General features: G+C 45.2%; 1 protein-coding gene across 2 annotated transcripts in view; it reads left to right on the forward strand.

Annotated features, from left to right (window-relative positions):
* PHF24 (PHD finger protein 24) overlaps positions 1–24961 on the forward strand; it is a 59441-nt gene extending 34480 nt beyond the window's left edge. Inside the window, exons 3-9 of one of the 2 annotated variants that reach the window (XR_006102577.1) lie at positions 5470–5655; positions 6091–6169; positions 7621–7835; positions 10646–10812; positions 16033–16134; positions 19578–20301; positions 22657–24961. Coding sequence is in view for 1 of the 2 variants with exons in the window: in XM_042455776.1 (XP_042311710.1) it covers positions 5470–5655; positions 6091–6169; positions 7621–7835; positions 10646–10812; positions 16033–16134; positions 19578–19677 (849 nt within the window). In the remaining variant the exon portion in view is untranslated. Of the gene's footprint in view, positions 1–5469; positions 5656–6090; positions 6170–7620; positions 7836–10645; positions 10813–16032; positions 16135–19577; positions 21474–22656 lie in introns of those variants that run through there. The other variant, XM_042455776.1, reaches the window with a different exon arrangement.
* Positions 24962–25262: the final 301 nt, after the last annotated feature.

Consider the following 25262-nt stretch of genomic DNA (forward strand, 5'->3'; position numbering starts at 1 on the left):
AAGTGCAAAAGGGGCTTGCCCTCAATTAATTCATCAGGAAGGAGAGGGGAGGAAAGGAGAGAGTGCATTCTTGCTCAGGCAAACTGCTCCAGCCTCCCTTAGCTTGTCTGTTCTTCCTCGTTTATAACCTTTGCCATCTGGACCACACTCTGATGTTACTTGGCCACCCATGTCCCAGTTTTCATCTGTGAAATGTTGGAGGGTTTGCTATATGGCTCAGGTCTAGGCTATCTAAAAAAATTATATCATCCCACAATCATCTTGACCAAGCTCTTCAGGACTTCTCTCGATCCCATGACTCTCACAGGTGTATTTATTGGGTGCATGGAAGAGGGCCTTCTTGGTGGTAGCTCCCAGGCTTTAGGATCCCCTTCTTTGGGAAGCCAAGTCGGCTCCCTAGTTGCTGGCAGATGAAGAACTTTTTATTCTAGAGAGATTTAGAGTTTTGTTCAGATTAATACCATTATAAATCAAGTGTTGTTTTTAGCTACACGCATTTGTATCTGTGATTCTTTTATTTTGTAAGATAACCTTGTAGTCCCAGCTACCACAGAGAAGCTGGGTAAAATTAAAGTAGATATAGAATGATTTAAGGCAGGGGTAGGCAACCCTTTTGAGCCGGGGGCCGGGTTGCTGTCCCTCAGACAACTAGGGGGCCGAAGCCACAAAATAAATAATTAAATATTTTTTAATAAATAAATAAATAAATAAATAAACCGGGACAAAAGTAGGACAAAATTTTCAAATGGAGGGCACTTTTAAAATGAAAAATGGAGGACACGTGAAAAAATTTGCTGATTTTTTAAAAAAAGTTAAGATAAATGCATCTTTCTGAGGCTTCTATAGACAATTGCCCCACCATGCTCCTCGCACGAGACACCAAAGGCCCCGGCGGCAATCAGCGGCAGGACCGGACTGGGGCCGGTCCCAAGGCCTCGCCGGGCCACATCCGGCCCACGGGCCGCGGGTTGCCTACCCCTGATTTAAGGGAATGGAATGGCATATCATGTCATGGCATAGAACAGGTTAGAACAGATCCATTCAATCCACTCTGGGTTTCAATCTAAACTGTAAAATGAGCTAATCAAAGTTATTTGGGGAACCCTTGGGAGAGGCCCTTTTCTCAATCCCACTGCTATCACAGCCATGCGAGGACACAGGAGACAGGGCCTTCTTGGTGAATGTTCCCAGGTTGTAGAGCTCTCTCCCAGAAGAGGCTAGGCTGGCTCCTTCTCTGTTCTCCTTCCACCAGCAGACAAAGGTATTTTCATTTATAAAAGCTTTAGACTACCATATACACAGTGGGCCCACCACATTCGCTGGGTTTAGGAGAGCAGGACCCCCGTGAAAGTGGAAAAACCATAAATAAAAATCAACCATTTATTTTACCTTAGAGAACATTTCTCTAGGAATCTCTGGGTCCTCTAGTACAACTCTGTGGTCAACATCTGCGAGACATAGTTTTTTGTGGGATTTTTGGGATTTGTGGCCATGTTCTAGAAGAGTTTCTTCCTGACATTTCGCCAGCATCTGTGGCTGGCATCTTCAGAGAATGCTTGCCTGGAAAGGAGTTGGGCATATATATTGTGTGACCTGGAAAGGCAGGAGTGATTTGCATATATATTGTTTGTTGCTAATGGCAGGCCTCAGGGTGGAGGGTCTGCACAAGAGGATTCATGTCTGCTTGATAGTGCTCATTGTCTGCTGGGAGAGTTCTCATTTGCATTTGTTGAGTCTTGATCTTGCTATATTTCAGGACTGGTAGCTGAACCTTGTTTACTTTAAGGGTTTCCTCTTTCCTGTTGAAATTGTCCGGGTGTTTGTGGATTTCAATGGCTTCCTTATGTATCCTGACATGGTAATGGTTGGCATGGTCCAGGCAGTAAACTTTACCGCACAGGGCTCCAGTGACGGCCTCAGAATGGAAGAGTAGGGAACGGAATGAGTGGGGGACTCATTTTACCGCACACGAGAAAGTCCCTCGCTCGTTCCATTCTCTTGTCTTCCGTTCCCATTCCATTCCAGAGGAGGAAATTTTTGAGAATTGTTCTGAACAGTTCTCAAAAATTGCCCCCTCTGGAACGGATTAGGAATGGAAGACAAGGGAACGGAACGGAATAGGGACTTTTGTGTGTGGTAAAATGCATCTCCCACTTGTTCCTGCCCCTTCTGTTCCATTCTGAGGCTGTACCACAGAGGACCTGTGCAGTGAAGTTCATTGACCATAGAACTGCACTGAAGGACATACAAATGCCTAGAGAAGTGTTCTCTCTAGGAATCTCTCAATCCTCCAGTGTGAACTCTGCAGGGCATTGACCATAGAGTCGATGGTCAATGACAATAGATTCCTAAAGAGAACATATCAATCACATCTATGAGTAATCAAATCTGCAAAAAACAAAGCTGCAAATGTGGAGGGCAGACTGTACTCAGCTGTAAGTCAACCTCATGTATAAATCAAAGGAAGGTTTGGGGACCAAAATTGTAGATTTTGATATGACCCAATATAAGTTAAGGCTAAAGCTTAGGGGCATGTAACGTTTCTCATCATAACAGCCTAATAACAGACTCTGGATTGGATGGAGGAAAGGAAAACGATGGCAAAGAACTAACAATTCTAGCAGGCATCACTGTGTGGGTTCCTTCTAAAGGCTGGTGCTTCCAGGCCAAATTATGCTCTTGCCTTTCAACAGGGGATGGTTCCTTTTCTTTTCAGAGTTAAAGCACAGTACTTACAATGATCCACAAATAAGTCAACCCAGGTTTTTAGGGGTCAATTCTTTTGACTAAAATTTCTAGACTTATACTTGAGTATACACAGTAGAAACTGGTTGCTGCAGAAGGATCTCTGGCTGCAGGGAGCACTCTATTTGGATCCACTTATGTTTGTAAAAAAAATATTAAATTGTTTTAAATTACTGTTTTTAAAAAAAAAACAGGATCGTTTTTTGTGGGTCTTTTGGGCTATATGGCCATGTTCTAGCGGAGTTTCTTTCTGATGTTTTGCCAGCATCTGTGGCTGGCATCTTCAGAGAAAAAACAGGATACTTTATTCATGGGTTTTACATTTGATTTTGGGTTTTGTAACTGGTATTAGTTGCATTTTGCTTTTGGTTCTGTATATGGGGAAAGGATGGATCCATGTTAGATAAATAAACAGCCCCTTTACAATGTGAAGTTGAAGGCTTTCATGGCCGACATCCACAATTTTTTGTGGGTTTTCCAGGCTATGTGGCCATGTTCTCGAAGAGTTTATTCCTGATGTTTCACCAGCATCCGTGGCTGGCATCTTCAGAGAATGCTGACCTGGAACAGAGTGGGTATATATTGTGTGACCCTGGGTAGGGAGGAGTGATCTGCATCTCAATCTGTGTATTGCTGTGTTGTTAATTACCAGGCCTCAGACGATTAGTGTCTGCTTAATTAGTGGTCATTGTCTGCTGGGAAAGCCCCTGACCCTGAGTGGTTTCTCATTTGCATTTGCTGAGTCCTGACTTTGCTGTCCTTCAGGACTGGTAACCTAACCTTGTTCACTTTAAGGGTTTCTTCTTCCCTTTGAAACTATCCAGGTGTTTGTGGATTTCAATGGCTTCCCTGTGCATTCTGATATGATAGGATGTTGACAAACTGGAGCGTGTCCAGAAGAGGGCAACTGAAATGGTGAAAGGTCTGGAAACCATAAATCCCTGATCTCCTTCATGTGATAAACTCCACAGAGTTGGAATAGACCCCAAGGGCTCCCCTGTGAGGAGAGACTTAAGGAGCTGGCTTTGCTTAGTCTTGAGAAGAAAAGATTGGGGGGGGGGGGGGGGGAGGACATGATAGCCCTGCTTAAATATTTGAAAAGATGTCATATTGAGGATGGTGCAAACTTATTTTCTGTTGCTCCAGAGAATAGGACACAGAGCAATGGATTCAGCTTACAGGAAAAGAGATTCCACCTCAGCATTAGGAAGAACTTTATTAGGAAGACTTTCCTGAAAGTAAGAGCTCTTTGACAGTGGAAGTTGCTGCTGCTTTGGAGGGTGATGGAGTCTCCTTCCTTGGCGGTTTTTAAACAGAGACTGGATGGCCATCTCTTAGGATGGCTTGGGTGGTGTCTCCTGCATTGCAGAAGGGGGATAGACTGGATAGCCCTTGGGGTCTATTCCAACTCTGTGGAGTTTATCACATGAAGGAGATAACTAGTTTATCCCATGAATATCCTTGAAAAATCATGTAATTATGCAAAACAATTTCATACGACATTGCATGAAACCCACCATGAAAGTGGTCACAAAAAAGCATTAACACGCATCTTTCTACTTTTGGGATTTCAGTGACAATGCATTTCCCTCGACTGGTAGATGAAGGGAATGCTGTGGATACAGTATATCTTGATTTCACTAAGGCCTTTGACAAAGTTCCACATGACATTCTTGCAAACAAGCTTTTAAAATGTGGGCTAGACAAAGGAACTGTTAAATGGATCTGTAATTGGTTGACCAGCCGAACCCAAAGGGTGCTCAACAATGGCTCCTTTTCATCCTGGAGAGAAGTGACCAGTGGGGTCCCACAGGGCTCTGTCCTGGGCCCAGTGCTATTCAACATCTTTATCAATGACCTGGATGACAGAATTGGGAGCATACTTATCAGATTTGCAGATGACACCAGGAGGAATAGCTAATACTCCAGAGGACAGGATCAAGATTCAAAATGATCTGAATAGACAAGAAAGCTGGGCCAAAGCTAACAAAATGAAATTCAACACAGAGAAATGTAAGGTACCGCACTTAGGGCAGGACTTAGGGAGCTGGGGATGTTTAGCCTGGAGAACAGAAGGTTAAGGGGTGATATGACAGCCCTGTTTAAATGTTTGAAGGGATGTCGTATTGAGGAGGGAGCAAGCTTGTTCCTCCAGAGAACAGGACCTGGAACAATGGATCCAAGCTGCAGGAAAAGAGATTCCACCTCAACATTAGGAGGAACTTCCTGACAGTAAGGGCTGTTCGACAGTTGAACAAACTCCCTCAGACTCCTCCTTCTTTGGAGGTCTTTAAGCAGAGGCTGGATAATAATAATAATAATAATAATAATAATAATAATAAGAAGAAGAAGAAGAAGAAGAAGAAGATTTATTTATATGCCACCCAATCACTGGGAATCCAATACTACTACTACTACTACTACTAATAATAATAATAATGATGATGATGATGGATGGCCATATGTCGGGAATGCTTTGATTTAGATTTCCTGCATGGCAGAATGGGGTTGGTCTGGATGGCCCTTGTGGTCTCTTCTAACTCTATGATTCTATGATTCTATGATATCACCTTATTTATGCAATTGCATGTGATAATCGTTTGCACAATTACTCGCCATTTTCACTTTATTTGTGTGATATTTTAAATGCACTTTAATCTCTCTTTAATGCCAAAATTTGCCCCAGTGTGATAAACTCCTATGATTCTCTGATTCTCCCCATAGGTAACTAATGACGAGATGTGTGAAGTATGTGAGGTGTGGACGGCGGACACCCTCCTACCCTGCCGTGTTTGCACCAGGGTCTACCATGATGGCTGCCTAAGGCGGATGGGCTTCCTGCCCGACGGCAATGCCACAGAGGTCCTGGAGGTGGCCCACACAGAGACTGGATGGAGCTGCCACTGTTGTGTAAGCAGTGAGGCTGCGGGGAGGAAGCCCATGCTCCCAATGGAAGGAGGGAGATGGGATGTTGGGGAGTTGGGGGAGGAAGGATGGAGAAGTTGTAGTCCAGCGCAGCTGTGCTTCAGATTGCAAAACATTTTACTGGCCTTACAAAAACTCACTTTTGGTTGCTGTAGGACTCAGCTTAGCTCGCTAACATTATTGCTGTTTACAACAAAATTAATGGTTTTCCAAAAAAAACCAACACCCTCCTTTTTGCACATGGGAAGAAGACTAAATGATGTCCCTGGAAATTGCCCATTCCTTTCCCTTGCCCAATTTGTGGTGGTGGTGGGGGGGGGGGGGGTGAATCTGCTTGCGAAAAATATCCCACCATGGCTGACTCCAGCTTGGTAGGGCATGGAATGACCCTCTCTTAACCTTCTCTTCTTGCAACCTCAGGACAACCTCAACCTGCTACTCACAGAGGAAGAGATGGCCAGCCTGTCCGAATCCTTCCAGAAATGCCAACTCACCCCTGGTAAGTCTCCCCATAACCCACAAAACTCTGCATGCTTTAGGGGAAATGTCCTTTCAGGGCTGTTGCTATAGAGATTGGGGCAAAATGAGGATGTTGTCTCTTCCACAAATAAAAATTCTGCTTCCCTTCAAAGAAATGTTTGTTCAGTCCTCAAATTCCTTGCATTCCAGCAACGGAAAACTTGTGTCCTTTATGCCTCACTGTAGGGGCAATTCTCTGTAAAGCATGGAAGAGATAGGGCAGGTAAAAAGGTAAGTGCCAACTGTGGGTCCCACCACCCCAAACCTGCACAGACTGGGTGCCTGTCTAACCTGCTCTCCATTTGGGGACAGAAGGGGAAGGAGTGAGTCCGATCCTGCTCCCCTATCCACGCCTTGGTAACAGTGACAGTGATCACTCAAAAGACATTCACACTTGACACACTGATCCTGTCATAAACCTGTCAGTGAAGTGGAATTGCATTAACGGGTTCTGCTGTTAATGCAAAATGAAGGGCAAGGACAAGACAATTCCACTTCACTGATGGGATAATGACAGGATCAGCACAATGTCATTTGAAACACAATCACAGTCATTTGTGTTTCCTGGACATGACAATGACAGGATTAATGTGATGTTGTCTGAAAGTCCTTCTTGTGATCGTGCAGGAAGGACAAGACAAGGATAGGTCCCTCCCCTGTCTGATAAAGTCCATGGGGGGGGGGGCATGGAACCAGGTAGGAGGTCAGGGAGGTGGCCATTTGGGGTGCGTTTCTCTTAAAAGGGATCAGATGGGTCAAGGGTCCCCAAACTGAGGTTCTGATGGGAGCAGCTGAAGGAGAGCTCATTACCCTGGCAGGGCACACAGTGTACATTGCAGAAGCAGAAAAGGGGTCTCTCCCTGCCTTTACTGGCCTGTTTCATAGCTGACATCATTACCCCCCATCCTCTGTCTGCCTTCATTGATTGAGTTGATGGCTGGCTTCACTGCCCCTATCTTCTCTCTGCCCCCTCTGATCTGATTGATAGCTGACATCACTGTCCTAACTTCTCTCTTCCCTCACTGACCTGAATGATGGCTGAGATCACTACCCCCCCTCCTCCCCTTGCCTTCACTAATCTGACTGATGGTTAACATCATTGCCCTTAACCTCTCCTTGCTCTCACTGACCTGTTTGATGACTGACATCACTGCCCTCATTCTCTCTTTGCTTTCACTGTCTTGGTTGATGACCAACATCATTACTCCATCCTCTCCGTGCCCTCACAGACCTGGTTGATGGCTGATATCACTGCCCCATCATCCCCTTGCCTTCACTGACCTAACAAATGGTTGGCATCTTTGCCCTCATCTTCTCCTTGCCCTCCCTGACCTGGTTGATGGCTGACACCACTACCTCCATCCTCTCCCTGCCCTCACTGACCCAGTGGCTGGCTGACTGACATCTATGCCCTTGTTCATGGTTTCACAGAAAGCCAGCTGAGCCTGGAAGACTTTCTGCATTACAAACGCCTGGCCAGCCAGCAGGAGGGTGAGCGTGCCAATGGCAGTGGCAGCACGGAGGAGCAGGAAGAGCAGCTGACCCAGCAGTTTGCTGCACTGGACCCTGAGAAGAACGGTCACGTCGCATGGGCGGATTTCCTCTCCTATGAGTCCATCCTGCTGCTGCAGAGGATGCGCACCCAGGTGGGCGATGGGGAAGGAGTGGGGTCCCCCTCTGGAAGAGCCATAGCTAGGGATTTGGGGAAGAGAGCTGTAGTCCAAAAATGGTCCCCTCTTCTCAGGCCTTCAGGCCAAGAGAGAGGAACCTCAGGGTGACAGCGTTTCTGGTGTGCATTTTCCTCATTTGTTACACCTGGTGTTTTTTATTCCAGTGGCATACTCTGTGCATCTCTGGGCTGTGTCATGCTAAACTGCATCACTAGATTTCATCCCTGTTTCCGTACCTGAATGTTTTATCTTATGGTGGATGTTTTATATTTGGTCATTTTTGCCCATCAGTCCTTCTCCCCCAAGAATTCCCCACTATGACTGGCTGTGGCTTAAGCCAAGAGCTATTTCCCAGACCTGTGACTAGGGACTTTATGAACTGTAGATGCTGGAAACTGAAGCATCTCACACAGGGAAATCCACATCTTGAGGAAGTTCCTTATAATCAACTACAATTTCCACAATTATAATTATTATCATAAATATTATCATAATTATAATTATTACAATACCTTAGACACCATGGTGAGTGGCCATGGCTAAGGGATTTGGGGAATGATAGGCAATAAATTGATTTTTTGCAAGCTCTAGGCAAAGAACGAGTTTTGTTATAGGGCCATCTTCCAGAGATGTTGCTTCCTAGCTGGACCACTGATCCCTGCCAAACTCTTGGACCACCTCCTGGGACAGGCAATGGCCCTCTTTGCTGACTGGATGAAATAGCAGGGACAGGATCTTTGAGAGAGATCTTCTCCCATCACCTGCTCCCTGATCCAGAGATTGAGATGTTCCCTCCCAGGACCCAAGTTTGAGAGAAAAGCCTTGTTTCACCTCAGGGGTCCCTCCTAAATAAGAATCATCACTCCCCGTTCCAAAGTTAATCTCCTATCTAACCCAAGCTACACACAGGGGTTGAGCAAGAAATAATGTAGTGAAAGAGGAGAAATTATAATGCCATTCTATCCTGCTTTAGCTGGACACCACCAGGAATATTGTGCCCAGTTGTGGGCGCCACAATTCAAGAAGGATGTGGACAAGCTGGAGCATCTCCAGAGGAGGGCGACCAAAATCGTGAAGGTTCTGGAAACTATAAGCTTTGTGAGGACCAATTTAGGGAGCTGGATAGGTTTATCCTGGAGAACAGAAGGTTAAGAGGTAGCATGAAAGACATGTTTAAATATTTGAAGGAGTGTAATATTATTATTAATGTTTATTTATATAGCACCATAAATTTACATGGCACTTTACAGGCATCATCAAAACAGAATATAACCTGCCAATGGTGTACAATCTAAAAATCATAACATATAAACTATACAAAATTAAGCAAGTTATGCAGTTAAAATCCAAACTGTAAAAACAACTGACACAATATTAAACAATATTAACCTAAAACAATATTAAAATACCATTCCAAATGCTTTGGAGAACAAGAAAGTCTGTAATTCAGATTTAAAACAATATAGAATTAAATATATAACTATATTGAGGATGGAGCCAGATGCTCCAGAGAACAGGAGATGGACTACAGAAAAAGATATTGTTTTCTAATGTGAAATCGAAGGCTTTCATGGCCGGCATCCACAGTTTTTTGTGGGTTTTTTGGGCTATGTGGCCATGTTCTAGAAAAGTTTCTTCCTGATACTATTGCTCTTGTGCAGGCCCTCACACTCTGAGGCCTGCCACTAGCAACAAAACAATACACATGCAAATCACTCCTGCCTTTCCAGGTCACACAATATATATACCCAAGTCCTTTCCAGGCAAGCATTCTCTGAAGATGCCAGCCACAGATGCTGGCGAAACGTCAGGAAGAAACTCTTCTAGAACATGGCCACAGAGCCCGAAAAACCCACAAAAAACTATATTGTTTTCTGTCCAGAGACTAGGGCCCATTACAGACGGGCCTAAAAGTGCGCACTCCGCACGTGCTAAGGTTACAAAGGGGCATCCTTTCCGGACGCCCTCAACCCTAGGACACGCGGAGCACACACAAAATGGCAGTGGCTGTTCCACACGGCCGCCCCCATTACTATGTCACAACCGCGCCACCTCTAAACGGGGCGGTGCAGTTGTGACGTAGTGAGGCCGCGAGAGGTCGCATAGAGCGCCCTTTCTGCGGTCCCGGAAGGAGCTCCATTTCGGAGCTCTTTCTAGGTTTGCGTTGCTGGACGCAGCCTTTAGATGGACGCAGAGGAGAAAGGGGCCAAGCGGCCCCTTTCTCCTCTTCCCCGCCCCCGCAGGGTGTCCTTGGGGCTTGAAGCCCCAAGGACACCCCTTTCCAGGCCGCGGGGAAGCGGCCTTTTGCCCCTTCCTTGCAGCCCGGAAAGCGGCGGATCGGGGCCTCAGCGGCTGCCGCTTTGGCCACTGAGGCCCTGATCCGGCGGGGAAAGGGGCGGGTGCAGGCCACTGCTTTTCGGCGGTCTGTAACGCGCCTAGGATACAGTGGATGACAGGAAAAGAGATTCTACCTAAAGCTTAGGAAGAACTTCCTAAGGGTAAGAGCTGTTCAACAGTGGAAGACAGTGCTTCTGACAGTGGTGGACTCTCTTTCTTTGGAAGTCTTTAAACAAAGGTTGGACAGGCATCTTTCAGGAGTGCTGTATTTGTATTTTCCTGCATGGCAGAATGGGGTTGGACTGGATAGCCCTTGTGGCCCCTTCCAGCTCTATGATTCAAAGATTCTAAGTGCACCCTGCCTATGGTCAGAAGCACTCCTTTCTTTTGGGGCTGCACCAACAGTCCCTCAGGGCTTCATGAAGTCCAACTTTGGTTTCCTTCTGCAGAATGCCCTGCTACGCCTGCTGACTGGGAAGGAGAGGGAGAAGGCACGAGCCACGTTCCTGGCCTTGGATCAGCACGGAGATGGCTTGATCAGTGAGGCAGAGAGTCGGCGCACCCAACACACTTGGTTCCGAAAGCGGCACAAGGAGATGCCCTCCTGCAATGTCAGGTAAGTCACAGACTGCTTGTGGGGGGAGTCTGATTCTCCCAAGTCCAGACAATATTGCCACATTGTTCCCTGGCCGCCTCCAAAAAAGATCTGAAAATGTGTATTCCTTTAGCGTCAGTTTGCATCAGTGGTCAAGAGCTGAAGGGACATTTGTCAGCTCCTGTTCCATGGTAGAGATGGAAGTCTTCAACTATTTTATCCTTACACGCAAGGACAGTTACTTATGCATTTGTTACAGAGTAGGTGCATGTATTTCTGCATAGAATAATAATCGTCGCCTTTGTGTTTTAATTCCCAACCAGATTTCCTGACGTCAGGGAGTTCATTTTTCAGCCAGGAAACAAATACCAATGAATTCTAGGCTGCGTCAATAGAAGTATAGTGTCTAGATCAAGGGAAGTAAAATAGTGCCACTCTATTCTGCTTTGGTTAGGCTCCACTTGGAATATTGTGTCTGGGCAGAACAATGAAAAAGGATGTGGACAAGTTGGAGAGTGTCCAGAGCGACCAAAATGGTGAAAGGTCTGGAAACCATGCCTTATGTGCAGCGACTTAGAGAACTTGGGTATGTTTCACCTGGAGAAGAGATGGTTAAGAGGGGACATGATAGCCCTGTTTAAATATTTGAAGGGATGTCACATTGAGGATGGAGCAAGCTTGTTTTCTGCTGCTCCAGAGAATAGGACTCAGAACAGTTGATGCAAGCTACAGGAACAGAGATTCTGCCTCAACATTAGGAGCAGCTTCCTGATAATAAAAGCTGTTCAACAGTGAAAGACACTCCCTCAGAGGGTTGTGATGTCTCCTTCTTTGGAGGTCTTTAAACAGAGGCTGGATGGCCATCTCTCGGGTTTGATTGAGAATTCCTGTATGGCAGTGGGGCTGGACTGGATGGCCCTTGTGGTTTCTTCCAACTCTATGATTCTATGAATATTGTTCCCATCCCTTAGTAGCAGAGATTAGGCATGTGCACTTGCACACACACCAAAAGCAGCTATGCAGCACACAATGTGAAATGTGCACCCATGCAGTCAGTAGCAGCTGGTGGCTTCCTTAGTAGTGGGACAGTGAATCTGCTCTGGGTTTCAGTCTGAAATGTAAAGTGAATGTTCAGGCCCAAAGTGAATTCCCTGTCCCTAACAACACAGAAGGCACCAGCTGACAAAGGCCACAGGAATACCTCTGCGGCATATTTAAGACGAGAGAGTGCAGTTCCCTCCAAAGACTACAGCTGATTTGGCAGGAAAACAAATCTCCTGCATACTTGTTACCCAAAGAAGAGTTGCAGAAGGAACTGCGGATCCCCACCAGCTGTCAGCAATACTCCAGATGTTGGGGGAATTAGCTTTGCAAGAAGCTTGGGTAACCTTTGGACCATTGGGCACCAATATATACCAGAACTAACTGGGAGGACTCTAGGTTCTTGTTGAATTAAGAAGGTTTTATTTAATAAATAATAAATAATAGAATCATAGAATCATAGAGTTGGAAGAGACCACAAGGGCCATCCAATCCAACCCTCTGCCATGCAGGAAATCTCAATCAAAGCATTCTCGACAGATGGCCATCCATCTTCTGCTTAAAGACCTATTTAGAGCCTGCCCAATCACAAGGAATCCAGGTGGGTTACAGCAATAAAAAATGCACAGAGAATACAATACAATAAAATACAATAAATAAGATACAATAGAGCGACGTAAGTCACAGTAATTCACAGCTAAGCCTGATGGAGTTGGGCCTGTCTTTTTCACTCCCTCCCAGGTCGGATGTTGACAGTTGGCATGGAGGGAGGGCTCTTCTTCTTGAGGCAAGGGTTTAATTTTAATTAATTTTAATTTAATTATTCTCATTAAATTTAAGAGAAGAATTGGTGGACAGAGTAAGTCACAGTAAATGGGGAGAGGAACTAGGTAGGGAAGGCCTGCCAGAAGACATCCGTCTTAAGGGTCTTCTTAAAGGCTGTAAGAGTAGAAATGTGGCGGATCTCCTTCGGCGAATCATTCCAAAGGTTTGGAGCAGCAGTGGAGAAGGCCCTCTGGGTAACTGAGGTTAGTCTAGATATTTTTGGCTGAAGTAGATTCTTCCCGAGGATCTTAGAGTGCAGGACGGACAGTACAGAGAAAGGTGTTCCCTTAAGTATTCTGGACCCAAGCCTGACTGCCATATTTTGTACAAGTTGAAGTTTCTGAACTTGGCACAAGGGTAGCCACATGTAAAGTCCAATCGAGAGGTGATCAGCACATGTACTACTGTTTCAAGATCTCCCGGTTCCAGGAAGGGGCGCAGCTGGAGTATCAGCCGAAGCTGATAACAAGTGCTCCTGACTGTCGCAGGTGAAGAGCTGAGTCAAGGAGCACCCCCAAGCTGCGCATACAGTTTTTCAGGGGAAGTGTGACCCCATCCAGAACTGGCTGACATAACTCCATACCTGGGCTCTGGTTTCCTATAACAAGTACCTCCGTCTTACCTGGATTCAGCTAGTGTCGGTTTTCCCTCATCCGGTCCATTACCGCCCCAAGACAGGCATTCAGAGGAGAGATGCCATCCTTAGTCAATGCATCAGTCTGAGACATAAAGAAATATATTTGGGTGTCATCAGCATATTGATAACACCCCGCCCCATGTCTTTGGATGATTTTGCCCAATGGCTTCATGTAAATGTTAAACAGCATGGGAGATAGGATGGTGCCCTGGGGATGCCAAATTTTAGCTCTCTTTTAGAAGAGCAACTGTCTCCTAGTGCCACCATCTGGAATCTACCCAAGAGGTAGTAATAATAATAATACCATTTATTTATATCCCGCCTCTCTACAAAATGCAATTGAGGCGGCTTACAAGATTAAAATATACAGTTCAAACCCTCACCCCCCCCTTAAAATACAATTAAACAATGTAGAATTTAAAACATAAAACATATTTAAAAACAATACAATAACTGTGGTGAAGTCAGAGGTCAGCAATTAGATTTTCCTAATAACTGCAGTGCAGTGCCCCCGATACCCAACTCTTTCAGGCGTTCCAGAAGAATATCAAGGTTTGTGGTATTGAAGGCTGCTGAGATGTCCAAGAGCACCAACAGGGTCACACTTCCCCTGTCGATGCCCAGATGGAGATCATCAGTCAAGGTGACCAGGGCAGTCTCAACTCTGTATCCTGCCCTGAAACCGGTTTGAAATGGATCCGGAAAATCGGTTTCCTCCAAAACTGCCTGTAGTTGATTGGCGACCGCCCTCTTGATCACCTTGCCCAAGAATGGCAACAATGAGACTGGCCTATAGTTATTTCTGTCCAGGGGGTCTGGGGAGGGCTTTTTTGAGAGCGGTCTGACCACTACCTTCTTAAGACAAGAAGGCAGGGTACCCTCCCTAAAGGATGTATTGATTATATTCTTCAGCATCCGCTTGACTGTATCACCCCCCTGGACAGCCAGCCAGGATAGGCAAGGGACAAGAGGGCAAGTTGTCTTTTTTCAGACTACTAAGGAGCTTGTTCACGTCCACAGTACTTCCCGACTCAAATTGATCCAGTCTAACAGTAATGGCGGAGGCATTGGATGCCTCTCTCATTGCTTCCAACTTAAAGTTTTAGAAAATATGAAGAGTACAATCACACACACAAGATAGCAATTCAAACAGATGCACACAGCATAGAGAGCTGAGCAAAATGCAAATACAGAAAGGGGATAGGGGAGTTGCAATGGGGTTATATCTACCTGTCCAAGAGAAGACCATGGAAGGCTGGAGTGGCTCAGATAGAGAGGTCTGGGGGTGACACAGAACATACACAGAGTGTGGACGTATATGCAAGCTGGGCTGTGTGTGCAACAGTTAGGTTTTGAAGCCATATTTACACTTTAAAATTAGCTAAGGTGATTTCATGAGAAACAAAGGAGTTTATCACACGGGAGGAATTTCTCTTAATTTCAAATGAAAAGAAAGTGGGGCCAGAATGCATTCACATGAATTTGTTAGTTTAGCGAATTTACATGAATTTGAATTGCGTTCAAACTGACTTCCCATTGCCCGAAAATAGCATGCCATTGCCTGAATTTGCGTGTGGCAGTCTATCACACAATAACGTGAAACCACATGATTGCGTTCGGACTGACTTCCCATTGCCCAAAATTGCTTGTGGTAGTTTATCATGCAATAACGTGAAACCCCATGATTGCGATCAGATTGCCATTGGATTATGCTTCCAATTTCCCTTATCTGATAAACTCCAAAGACTTACTAGCCCTTACGAAAGGACCAAAAAAGGGTTGCCAAAGTGGTGGATTGTTTTGCTATCCAAAAAAAGAAAAGGACTAATTTGATTGATGGTAACATCATTGACTTGACAAAACAGTGACAGGATCTAGAGCTCCCTAAAATGTGTGGATAGGAAGTGTACTGGGAAATACAGTAGGGAATAGAGGGGGAATGTGGCCTTGTTTGATCTGTTGGCAAGAAGCAGGAAATGCAGACCTTGGCAGAGAGGAAAGATTGTCTCTTTTAGCAAACCACTTTTATCCTTTGTGTTTCAGCTCTTCATATGTCTGGGGTCTATGTGCCTCATTCAAATACTACATTTCTGTATCTTTCCACTTTTGTGCAAATAACATTCTCGCTCCAGAAACTATATATAAGATATTTGAATATTTCCTTTATTCCCTTCCTTCTGTCATCTTTAAAAGGAAGAGTTCTGGTTCCATCTTAATCTAAATTTGTAGTATTTGCTGCATTACACTGTGAATTCCTGTCCAATATTTTTTGTTGTGGTACACATCCACCAAATACGGGGGAAGGGAGAGAAAGGGGTTTACAGTAATCTGGAAAATGGGGAAATATGTGATTTATTATTATTATTATTATTATTATTATTATTATTATTATTATTATTATTATTATTATTTACTTCCTGCCTCTCCTCAAGGTTCAAGGTGGGGCTACAACTTCTTAAATACAAAACACAATTAAAAGCAACAACAGATATGAAACATAATTTTTTATTTTGTTTAGTTTTGAGTGCAAACTAAAAAGGGTTTTTTAAAAAAGCAAATACTGCCTTTCTGGTGTTTAAACGGTCATTGCAACCTCATGAGCACATACTGGCATCCAGAGGGGCAATGTATATTAAAAACAGAAGTATCCAAATGCATTGTGGGGATACTGGAATGCTTGCATCCTCCATTGGAACCAGGCACGATCTAACCCTTGGGCATCTCTTCCTCCCTGGCAGCATCAGCCATGTGGGTCCCATCTCAGAGAGCAGCCCCACCAGCAGCACCAGCAGCAAAAGCCAGGACAAGGTCTTATTGAACCCAGAGCCAGAGGAGTCAAGGTAAGCCTGGGGCGGGGGGGGGCACTTTCTGTCTCTTCCTCCTTGAAGGATAGCAGAAGGTGGTGCCCTCCCCCATTCTGGTCCTTAATCCATTTATTTGTTTAGTTTCTAACATGTCTTTCTCCCCAAAGGGGATCCAAGGTGTAGGCTAAAACAAACCAGAGCTAAGAAACTCTCTATGATACAAACTTTTAAATAAATAAATAAATAAATAAGACATCCTAAGGAAAATACTGGTTTATAACAGATTAAAAACAATTCAAATTTGGCAATGAAGATGAAAAAAAATATGACCATGTCAGTCAAAGCCCTGAATTTTGTCAACATGTTGTTGATGCTGTTCTCAATGAAGATGGCATGGAGAGGTATCCATGCAGGTGAAGGCCATTCCTCCTTCTGGCCATGGGGCACTGGGAGACCAAGCATTTTAAAATCCAGGAAATAAAATTTAACTTCCATTAGCAACACAAAAAGGTATTTACTTTGAGTTCCAGGATGTCTCTGTCCCTTTTGAGGCCACAAAGCCCTTTGTTAGACAGAGAACACACTGAACCTCTCAAGAGAAGCCTCCTTGCTTTTGCATTAGGAAAGGATTAGAATCATAGAGCTGGAAGAGACCAGTCCAAATACAGTCTCAATTTTTTTTTAAAAAATGTTTTACGTTTGTTGGAGGTAGAAACCTCAAATAATAAAGTCCCAGTTCATTGGCTCTCTTTTTAGGATTCAATCCCAATTGCAGCTAAAATGTGGTGTCTTCACATCCAGGGGTTGCCATCTTGGCCCTATGGCAAAGTAAATTAACATCCAATAAAAGTACCATAACATACCTCTCCAGTTTTCATTCTGACAACCCTACTGAATAGCAATAGCAACAGCAATAGCATTTGCATTTCTATATCACTTCATAAGCCGTTATCACAGGAGGGAATCGATCAAATACCATGGATAAACAGGGTTTATATCTGGGAATATCCCACAAAAGCAGAATTGTTTTCAGATGATGTTGGGCTAATTGAGCATTAACGCGACATTAACCCATGCATCCCAAAAGTAAAAAGTGGTGTGATTTTGCCCACTTTCTGCATGGTTTAATGCTCAATTAGCCCGACATTGTCTGAAAACAATCCCACTATTGTGGGATATTCCCGGGATATAAACCCTGTTTTCCCACAGGTTTTGGGTGCTTTGCTTCTGGTGTGATAAGGTCCTTATAATAAACTCAGTACTCTCTAAGCAGTTTACAATCTGTAAGCCAATTGCCAGCAACAAGCTGGGTACTTATTTTACTGACCTATAAAAGGATGGAACCCGAGTCAACCTGGAGCCCTCTGGGATCAAACTCACACCATTGTGGCGGCACAATTGCCATTTAACCACTGCACCACCAGGGTTCTGAAGAAGAGAAATCCCAATAAGAAGTCAAAGGCTTTGACGGCTTGCATCCATAGTTTTTTGTGGGGTTTTTTGGGCTTTGTGGCCATGTTCTGGAAGAATTTATTCCTGACATTTTGCCTGCATCTGTGGCATCTTCAAAAGATCCCAATTGGATTTAGCCTGGAGAAGAGACGATTAAGAGGTGATATGATTGTCCTGTTTAAATATTTGAAGGGCTGTCTTGTTGAGAATGGAGCAAGCTTGTTTTCTGCTGCTCCAGAGAACAGAATTCGTAGCAATGAATTCAAGCTACAGGAAAAGAGATTCCAGCTCAGCATTTGGAAGAACTTCTTGATGGTAACAGCTGTTCGAGAATGGAAGATGCTGTGCCTTGCAAGGCGTGGAGTCTTCTTCTTTGAAGGTCTTTAAACAGAGGCTGGATGGCCATCTCTCAGGGGTGTTGACTATGTGTTCCTGCATGGCAGAATGCAGTTGGACTGGATGGACCTTGAGGTCTCTTCCAGCTCTGATTCTAGGACTTGGGCCAGAGGGCAGGAGAACCTAGTCTAGATTCTGTTCCCTGCTCTGGGCATCATCATCAGTGGTGGGCATGCAGCTCCTTGCCCATTGTCCCCTACCTCTGCCTCAGTTTTCATAGTTGTTGTCGTGCCGCTGAGACTTTCCCAACATTGGGGAGATGTGTCAGTGCTTGTAATCATCTCAGCCTCATTAAGAGCAGAAATGAGACTCTTGCGTTTCCACAGCAACCACTGTTAATAAGACAAAGCCAAGAAGATGCTTCCCAGGCAAGGAGAGGGCACCAGTTCAGCTGGTGGGCAAGCGAGCCAGCAAGCAATGGGGGAAGCGATAAACACACTCCTCCTTTGGACTGTAGGGAGCTTGTGATCAAAGGCTAGAGAAGGATCCAAGTGGAATGGGCACTGGAGCTCCATGCTCTTCCTCCTACCATCTGCTCTTTCTTTTCTCCACTCTTTCTCGCTCTCTCCCAGATTGGCAGAAGAGCAAAGAAGGGCAGGCGCGTGCCAGGTTCCTCTGGCCCTTGCCAAGTAATCAGATGGCCCCCAATAAACAGAGGGGCAGGAGGAGGAAGGCAGAGTGTCTCAGAGCCAGGATGGCATTCTTTGCTAATCTCACTTTTTCAGGAAGCAGCAACAAGTCATTTTAGCAGTTTGCCTCCTGTTGCAAGAAAGTCTTCGAAAACTGCACAGTTTGGGACTCATTCCACTCAAAATTCATACATGGTATTCGTGCATGGAAAATGGCATTTTGTGTACATGACATGGCATTTTCAATGTAGGGATTAATATTTTTGCTGAGAAATACAGTCAGTCCTCCATATCCATGGGTTTGGTATCCAAAGATTCAACCATCCATGGCTTGTAAATTCCAAAAAGCAAACCTTGATTTTGCCATTTTATAAAAAGGATGCCTTTTTGCTACACCATTGTATTTAATGGGACTTCAGCATCCACAGATTTTGCTATCCATAAGGGGTCCTCTAATAAAAAGGGCCCACTGAATTAATTTCTGTGTAGAAGATGCTGGGAGCTTTGCACAGGAAATGCTGTAGTTGAGGACTTATTCTGCACAAACTGGACATAGTATTCCAGGTGAGGCCTGACCAAAGCAGACTAGAGCAGCACTATTACGTCCCTTGATCTAGACATTGTACTTGCATTGATACAGCCTAAAATCACATTGGGCTTTTTAGCTGCCACATCATACTGTTGACTCATGTTCGATTTGTGGTCTACTTGGACTTCGATCCCTTTCACATATAGGTCTCCTTAAGCCAGGTGTCCCCATCCTATATCCATGCATTTCATATTTTTGCCCTAAGTGCAATACCTTACATTTCTCCATTAATTAAAATGGTGACAACAATTTAACATAATGCAGACCACAATGCATCTATATGCTGGATAAAATCTTCCATTAGGATGAACTGAGGAGGTTAGAGAAGGGGCCCTGTTGGCCTGGCGCCTCCCATCTTGCTAACCTGCTATCTCCTTCTGTCCTTCTCTCCTTCTCTCCTCTCTTCTCCACAGTCGAACCATCAACTGGTCAACTTTCCTAAGGGATAGCACCATCTACATCCTGGCCGCACGACCCAACAGCTCAGCTGTCCACCTGAAGCCATTGGCATAAGAGAGTTGTTCAGTGACGGAGAGGAAGGCCAAGAGATCTGCCCCTTTGGCAAGCGACAGAGAAGGGGCAACTGGCCCTGCTTTGCCATCTTGATCTATCCAGGAAACACTTCACCATTGGACAGTGGCAAGGGAACTCCAACTATCCCATGTCAGAGAACCTCCAAGAGTGGCTATGAGAGAAGAGCAGTTGGCTCCTTGGGCCAGTAGCCATTGGCATCTCCAAATCTCATCTCATACATAGACACACACAACCCAGATAAACAAAACATCATTTGGATGACAGAGGATCATACCTTTCAGTCACGAACTGTAAAGCGTTGATGTTGTACAGTAATTTCCAGTTGGCCAGCTGATAAAATAACTTCTTCGTTTCTCCATGCAATCTGGTGGCCAAGAGTAGACAGGATCCAAATATTCCAACTGTTTCCCACTTTCTGCTTAGCTGAAGAAAACTCAAAATGTTCATGCACAGAGCTTATGCATCACAGCCAATTGCTTGTTTCTAACTGCTCAGGACTGGTACATCCGCACATCTCAGACCTATTCTGGTTTCTGACTGGCCTGCTTTCATGCCCTGCAGTTGCATTCCAGTTTGTATTGGTGGGAAAGGGACCAAACCCAGGTATCCGGTTTGTATCCTCATTTTTGATGGCCTGAGAAAAGAGCTAGTTTGTGCATAGCAAGGTTTTGAATTTTTGCGTGTGCTTTTTATGATTGGTCTCTGCAAATCCATGAGCTCATAGAGAAGCCAGACAGAGTGTGAAGTCCCTTTGTTCCTCCCTTCCATTCCTCGACAGAGAGGCGCACTCTGTTGCTTAACCCAGCCAGCAGTGCTTCCATCCCCAAAGAGAAGCCATTTTTGTAGCTACTGGGATGGGTGCAGTCTCCCTGGAACTGTTCAGCTTGGAACCCAGCAAGACCAATGCCCAAGACTTGCATTTCATCCCCTGTTTCCTACCCTTTCCTTCATCTGAGGAATACAGGGAAGAGGGTGCAGAGAGGGAGATGGCACCAGCAGATGACAGGTTGGCAGGTCAGGACTAACTCAGGCCCAAAGTCTGAAACCTAGGGAGAAAACCTGGTGATGTCACAAAAATGATGTTTTAAGCCACTGATGGTACCAGGAAGCATGACCCATTAAGCATAATCTGCAGTTGCACAAATTATGCCATTCAATTTAAAAATACCAACAGGTGAGAAAATACGTGTGTGCGTGCATACACAAACACACTTTTAAAGATGATCCTCTTGCTCTGGGGTTCCTCCTTCTCACTCTGAGGACTCGAGAGGAGAGTCTAGGCCTTGAGACTCTACTTCAGACCCTGAGATCTGGGAACCCTATAAAAGCTGGGGACACTCGTATCAATTTCAACCTACCAGGACGCAGCATGGTCAGCAATGGTTTAAGGAAGGGCATATTCGTCCCAGCCTTATTTGAGTTAGGAAAGCATCATTTCCATCCCTAGAAAGGCTCCTAACAGCCCACCCACAGGACATGAGTACTGAATGTGTGGGATTCCTACAAACTAGAAACCAAAGTGAAGAAGGTCCACCTAGTTTGCTTCCAGCTACAGCCAACAAGTGATCACTAGGAAAGCAGTTTTATCAAGCACAGAGCCCGTCCTGTCCTGTCCTGTCCTTTACTGTCTTATCTTATCTTATCTTATCCCATTCTGTCCTGCTGTTTGCTTGCCTGCCACACTAGGGAATCAAAGGAGTTGATGACTGGAGCATAGCATATTTAGGCGAGAGAGAGAGAGCGGACCCAAAGAACCCCACAATTTACAAAAGAGGTTGGGGGGGGGGGCGGGAAGAATGGTTGAAGGAACATGCTCTATTCACATTAAAACGAGCATATATTCACTCTTGTCATGTTAAAACGTGAATATAATGGTTATCCAATAGCTCCAGGTCCATGCCTCTTCATTAGCAGGCAGCAGCCCCCCCTCAGCAATGCTGAAGGACATGCAGAAGCAAAATTGAAGCAGAATTGCAATGTGGCTTCATGGGACCCCCCCTTCCGGATTGGGGGTGTGGAACCAGAACCAAAGGAGACATGCACATCACACCAAACAACAGCGCACTGAGTGCGAAGTTGCCTAGGAACAGGGTTTGTGACTTCGCTAGTTCACCAAATTTACTTAACTGTGGATTGGTGCGTGATTGCGTTTGGAGTGCGTTCATACTGCCAGCGATCGCATGTGGTAACCTTTCGTGCAATAATGTGAATACGCATGATTCCGTTCAGGATGACACTGGATTATACTTCCAATTTCAGTCGTGTGATATCGTCCAAAGAAATTCTCTTTCAGGACACAGAAGGCATCTTTAGCTTCTTTGCTTCTGCTCCTGCCACCACTTTCACCATGTGATTTTCAAGCAATGGCCTCTAAAAAAATTTTTAAATCACATGCCTAGTGGCAACGGCCTATATAAAGATCCCATTCAGGGGTGTCACTTTGGGAGGTTCAGGGAATGTGGACTGCAATGGCTGAAAGCCCAGAAGGAGGTGAAAACCCATTGTCCCTCTTAACCCCCTCTCCAGCAAGGGTGCCTCAACAAAAGCGGGGAGGATGCTTTTATTGCATAGCATTGCCCCATCTTCCCTTCCCTCCCAGGAAGGAAGGGCAAAGCAATCCTCTTGCTCTCCTGCCTGCCAGTCCAGCCTCCCAGGTCCTTCCAGGTCTGGCCAGGCAAGGTGTAAGGAAAGAAGAGGATAGGACCATTCACTGCTGCCACCACCACCATCAGTGACACTAGCCCTGGTGACACCATTGATCCCATTCACAAGCATCCATGTTGAGACTGGGAGCAAGAGCAGCAAGAGAAAGAGTGGAAACCTCTTGGCACTTTGCTTCCTTCTCTCCATGTCAAATTTGGGGTGCTGCTTCTAGGTGCTTTAGTCCCTGTTCCTCTAGTACAGAATCCCCTGTGCCTCTGTCTGAGCTGACACCCTCTCCATCCCTCACCCTTCCAGACCAACAGACCTGACCAAGAGCCCTGGAGATCTGACTGGATGTTGGCTTATTCTCCAGACCCATGACTAGCCTTCATCTTGGATCTGCCAACTGAACTCCTCCTTCAGTACTACTCCATCATGGGTTGTGTTAAAAACATCAGAGGAGCACCTCTGCCCTAACAACTGACCTTACTGGAAGCAGTCACACAGAAAGGCTATCAGAAAGCCCAGCAGGTACAACAACGACTATCCAACCACTAACAACAGCAGCCCACACTGACCATAGGTCACACCCAAATTTATACGTTTAGTCCATGGCATGAGCTTCTCACACAGGTGTCTGCAACAGTCCTCTTGCATCAGCCTCTTGCATCTTGCTGGTTGAGTCATCCTGGGCATATCTTCCAAGTGGTGTGATGATGACCCTCCATGTCTGTCACCATGTGCAACCTTTCCTTTTGTTGCAGAACAGAGCATCTTCTGCCAGCTGCCATACTCTGTCCTGTGAAATTCTATTCCCATATTGTACATACACTCTTACTCTCAGCCCCCCCTCCTAGTACATGAAGAAAGTCAGGTTGTGCCTGGGCAACTGCATGCAGATATGGGCACAGGGTGGAAAAGTACCTCTTCCGCCCAGCCAAGGTGCCTGAGATCAGTTGCTAGAGCTGGCATAAAACAGAGTGACCCAGAAGGTCCAAAGGCCAGGCTCCCGGCATTTTGACCAAACCTGGCAAAGCCAAAAGGCTCATCCGGACAGACAGTCCAAGAGGCTGGTGTGCAATTCCCCCCTTCCCTATGCACAGACAGTCCCAGGAAACTTTACCTGTCCCAGTTTGACAAAGATAATCTCAATTAATCCTCTGCTGGCCCGCTCCACCAGCTGCTTTTAAAAGATCCCACTTTCTTCCTCCCCCTCCCACTTTCTCCCTTGGTTCTTTGCTTCCTTCACCAACTGCAAACTGAGTTCCAAGTGCAAAAGTCATTTATACTTAGTTAACACAGCATCATACAGAGAGCCAGCATGGTGCCAATGGACCAGGCTTCAATTCCCTACTCAGCCATGGAACCCCAGTGGGTGATCTTGAGCAAAGCACACACTGTCAGCCCCCTAAAAACCATGATAGCATCTCCATAGGTCAGAAACAACCTGAAGGCACACAACAACAACAAACAGGAGAAGAGCAGAGATCTACCTTTTCCAGTAGGAACATCTGTTTTTTTCTTTTTTCAGGCTTTCCTGAACTCAGTACATAGATTCCAAGGCTTCTCTGGTTAAAATGATCATTTTGTGTGTTCTTCCAGTTACTAACTTTTGCTTTCTTTTTTTGCTTGGCCTCACCCTTATGACCGCTCTCTCATGTTGTTTGCCCACATGTGCCCACACAGTTTTTATCTTTGAAATGTTGGACATTTTGCTGGATGGGTGACCTATCATGCTAAACCAATTTTTTCCATCTCCCAAAGTTCAGATATGGAGGTGATTCCCTTCATCATGTTGGTCTGAGTCCCCAGTGTCCCTCCACATAAGATTATAAAAAGAGACCATGCTCAGAGCAGCCTCCTGGTTTCCTGCAGAGTTCCATGGATTTGGAGTCTTCAAAACCAGGCAGAATTGCCATAAGAGCCATTGTTTTTTTGATGTCCGGATTGCTCCAGATTCTTGTGGCGGCCTGCTGGGCCATCACGACTAGATAACCATTGATAAGCCTTATTATCTGGATTTGTCTAATCCTTTTATAAAGCCATCCAAGACAGCTGCCATCACTGCATCTTATGGAAGGAAGTTTCATGGTTTAACTGTGTGAAGAAAATCCTTTGACCTCTCCAGAATCTTGCAGCTTCAACAGTTCAAGAAGGAGAGAGACAAGGGTGTCCTTGTCCAATTCTGTTTTTTCTTAGACTCCAATAGAGATTCCTTTTCGCTTGATGGAAGTGAAGTAAGTATCCATAACAAATCCAGTTTGATCTCTGACAACAGAAAACCCCAGATATGGAGAAGTTGGTTTGACTGCAGCCTCCAGCTCAGTTCTCATAAATGATGTGTCCTCTTGGCCTTAGGATTGGGCTTGACTACATCTCAAATAATGCATCACAAACAGGTAGTCATCCTGTTCTAATGTAACAAGATTCATAGGAGCTGCAAAGGATCGGCTGGTTTCCCCAGTGAATTGTATGGCCTGGCCTTTGTAAGATACACAGGACCTGTTTCTAAAGGTCTCCTTCCATGATCTTTAGGTGGCCTTTTCCATTGGACTCTACAGAGATGCATATATTCTGTATCAAGGCAACCTGAATTCTGTGGTCTGAATAAATAATGTAAATCGGGCATTACTAGTCTTGAGTAATTTATCCCATTTTTGCATCCTTGGGGTTGTAATAATTAACTTGGGGGAACTGCATCATTTGGCTTATGCTAGCCATTGGGTGTGTGTGAAAAGGAACTATAAAGAGGCCCACACCACTAGAAACTGAGCTGTCTCCTCTCCTGGTATGTCCCAGGCTTCCCTCTATGATGTAGCACCTGGGAGTGGTATTAAGAACAAAAGATGACTATCAGGAGGTGGGATTTTTTTCTGGCCCCCCACTTTCATAGGTAAGCAATGCAACTGTAAAGGCTTCCT

The sequence above is a fragment of the Sceloporus undulatus genome, chromosome 2 (assembly GCF_019175285.1).
Source record: "Sceloporus undulatus isolate JIND9_A2432 ecotype Alabama chromosome 2, SceUnd_v1.1, whole genome shotgun sequence".
In the NCBI taxonomy this organism is placed as follows: Eukaryota; Metazoa; Chordata; class Lepidosauria; order Squamata; family Phrynosomatidae; genus Sceloporus; species Sceloporus undulatus.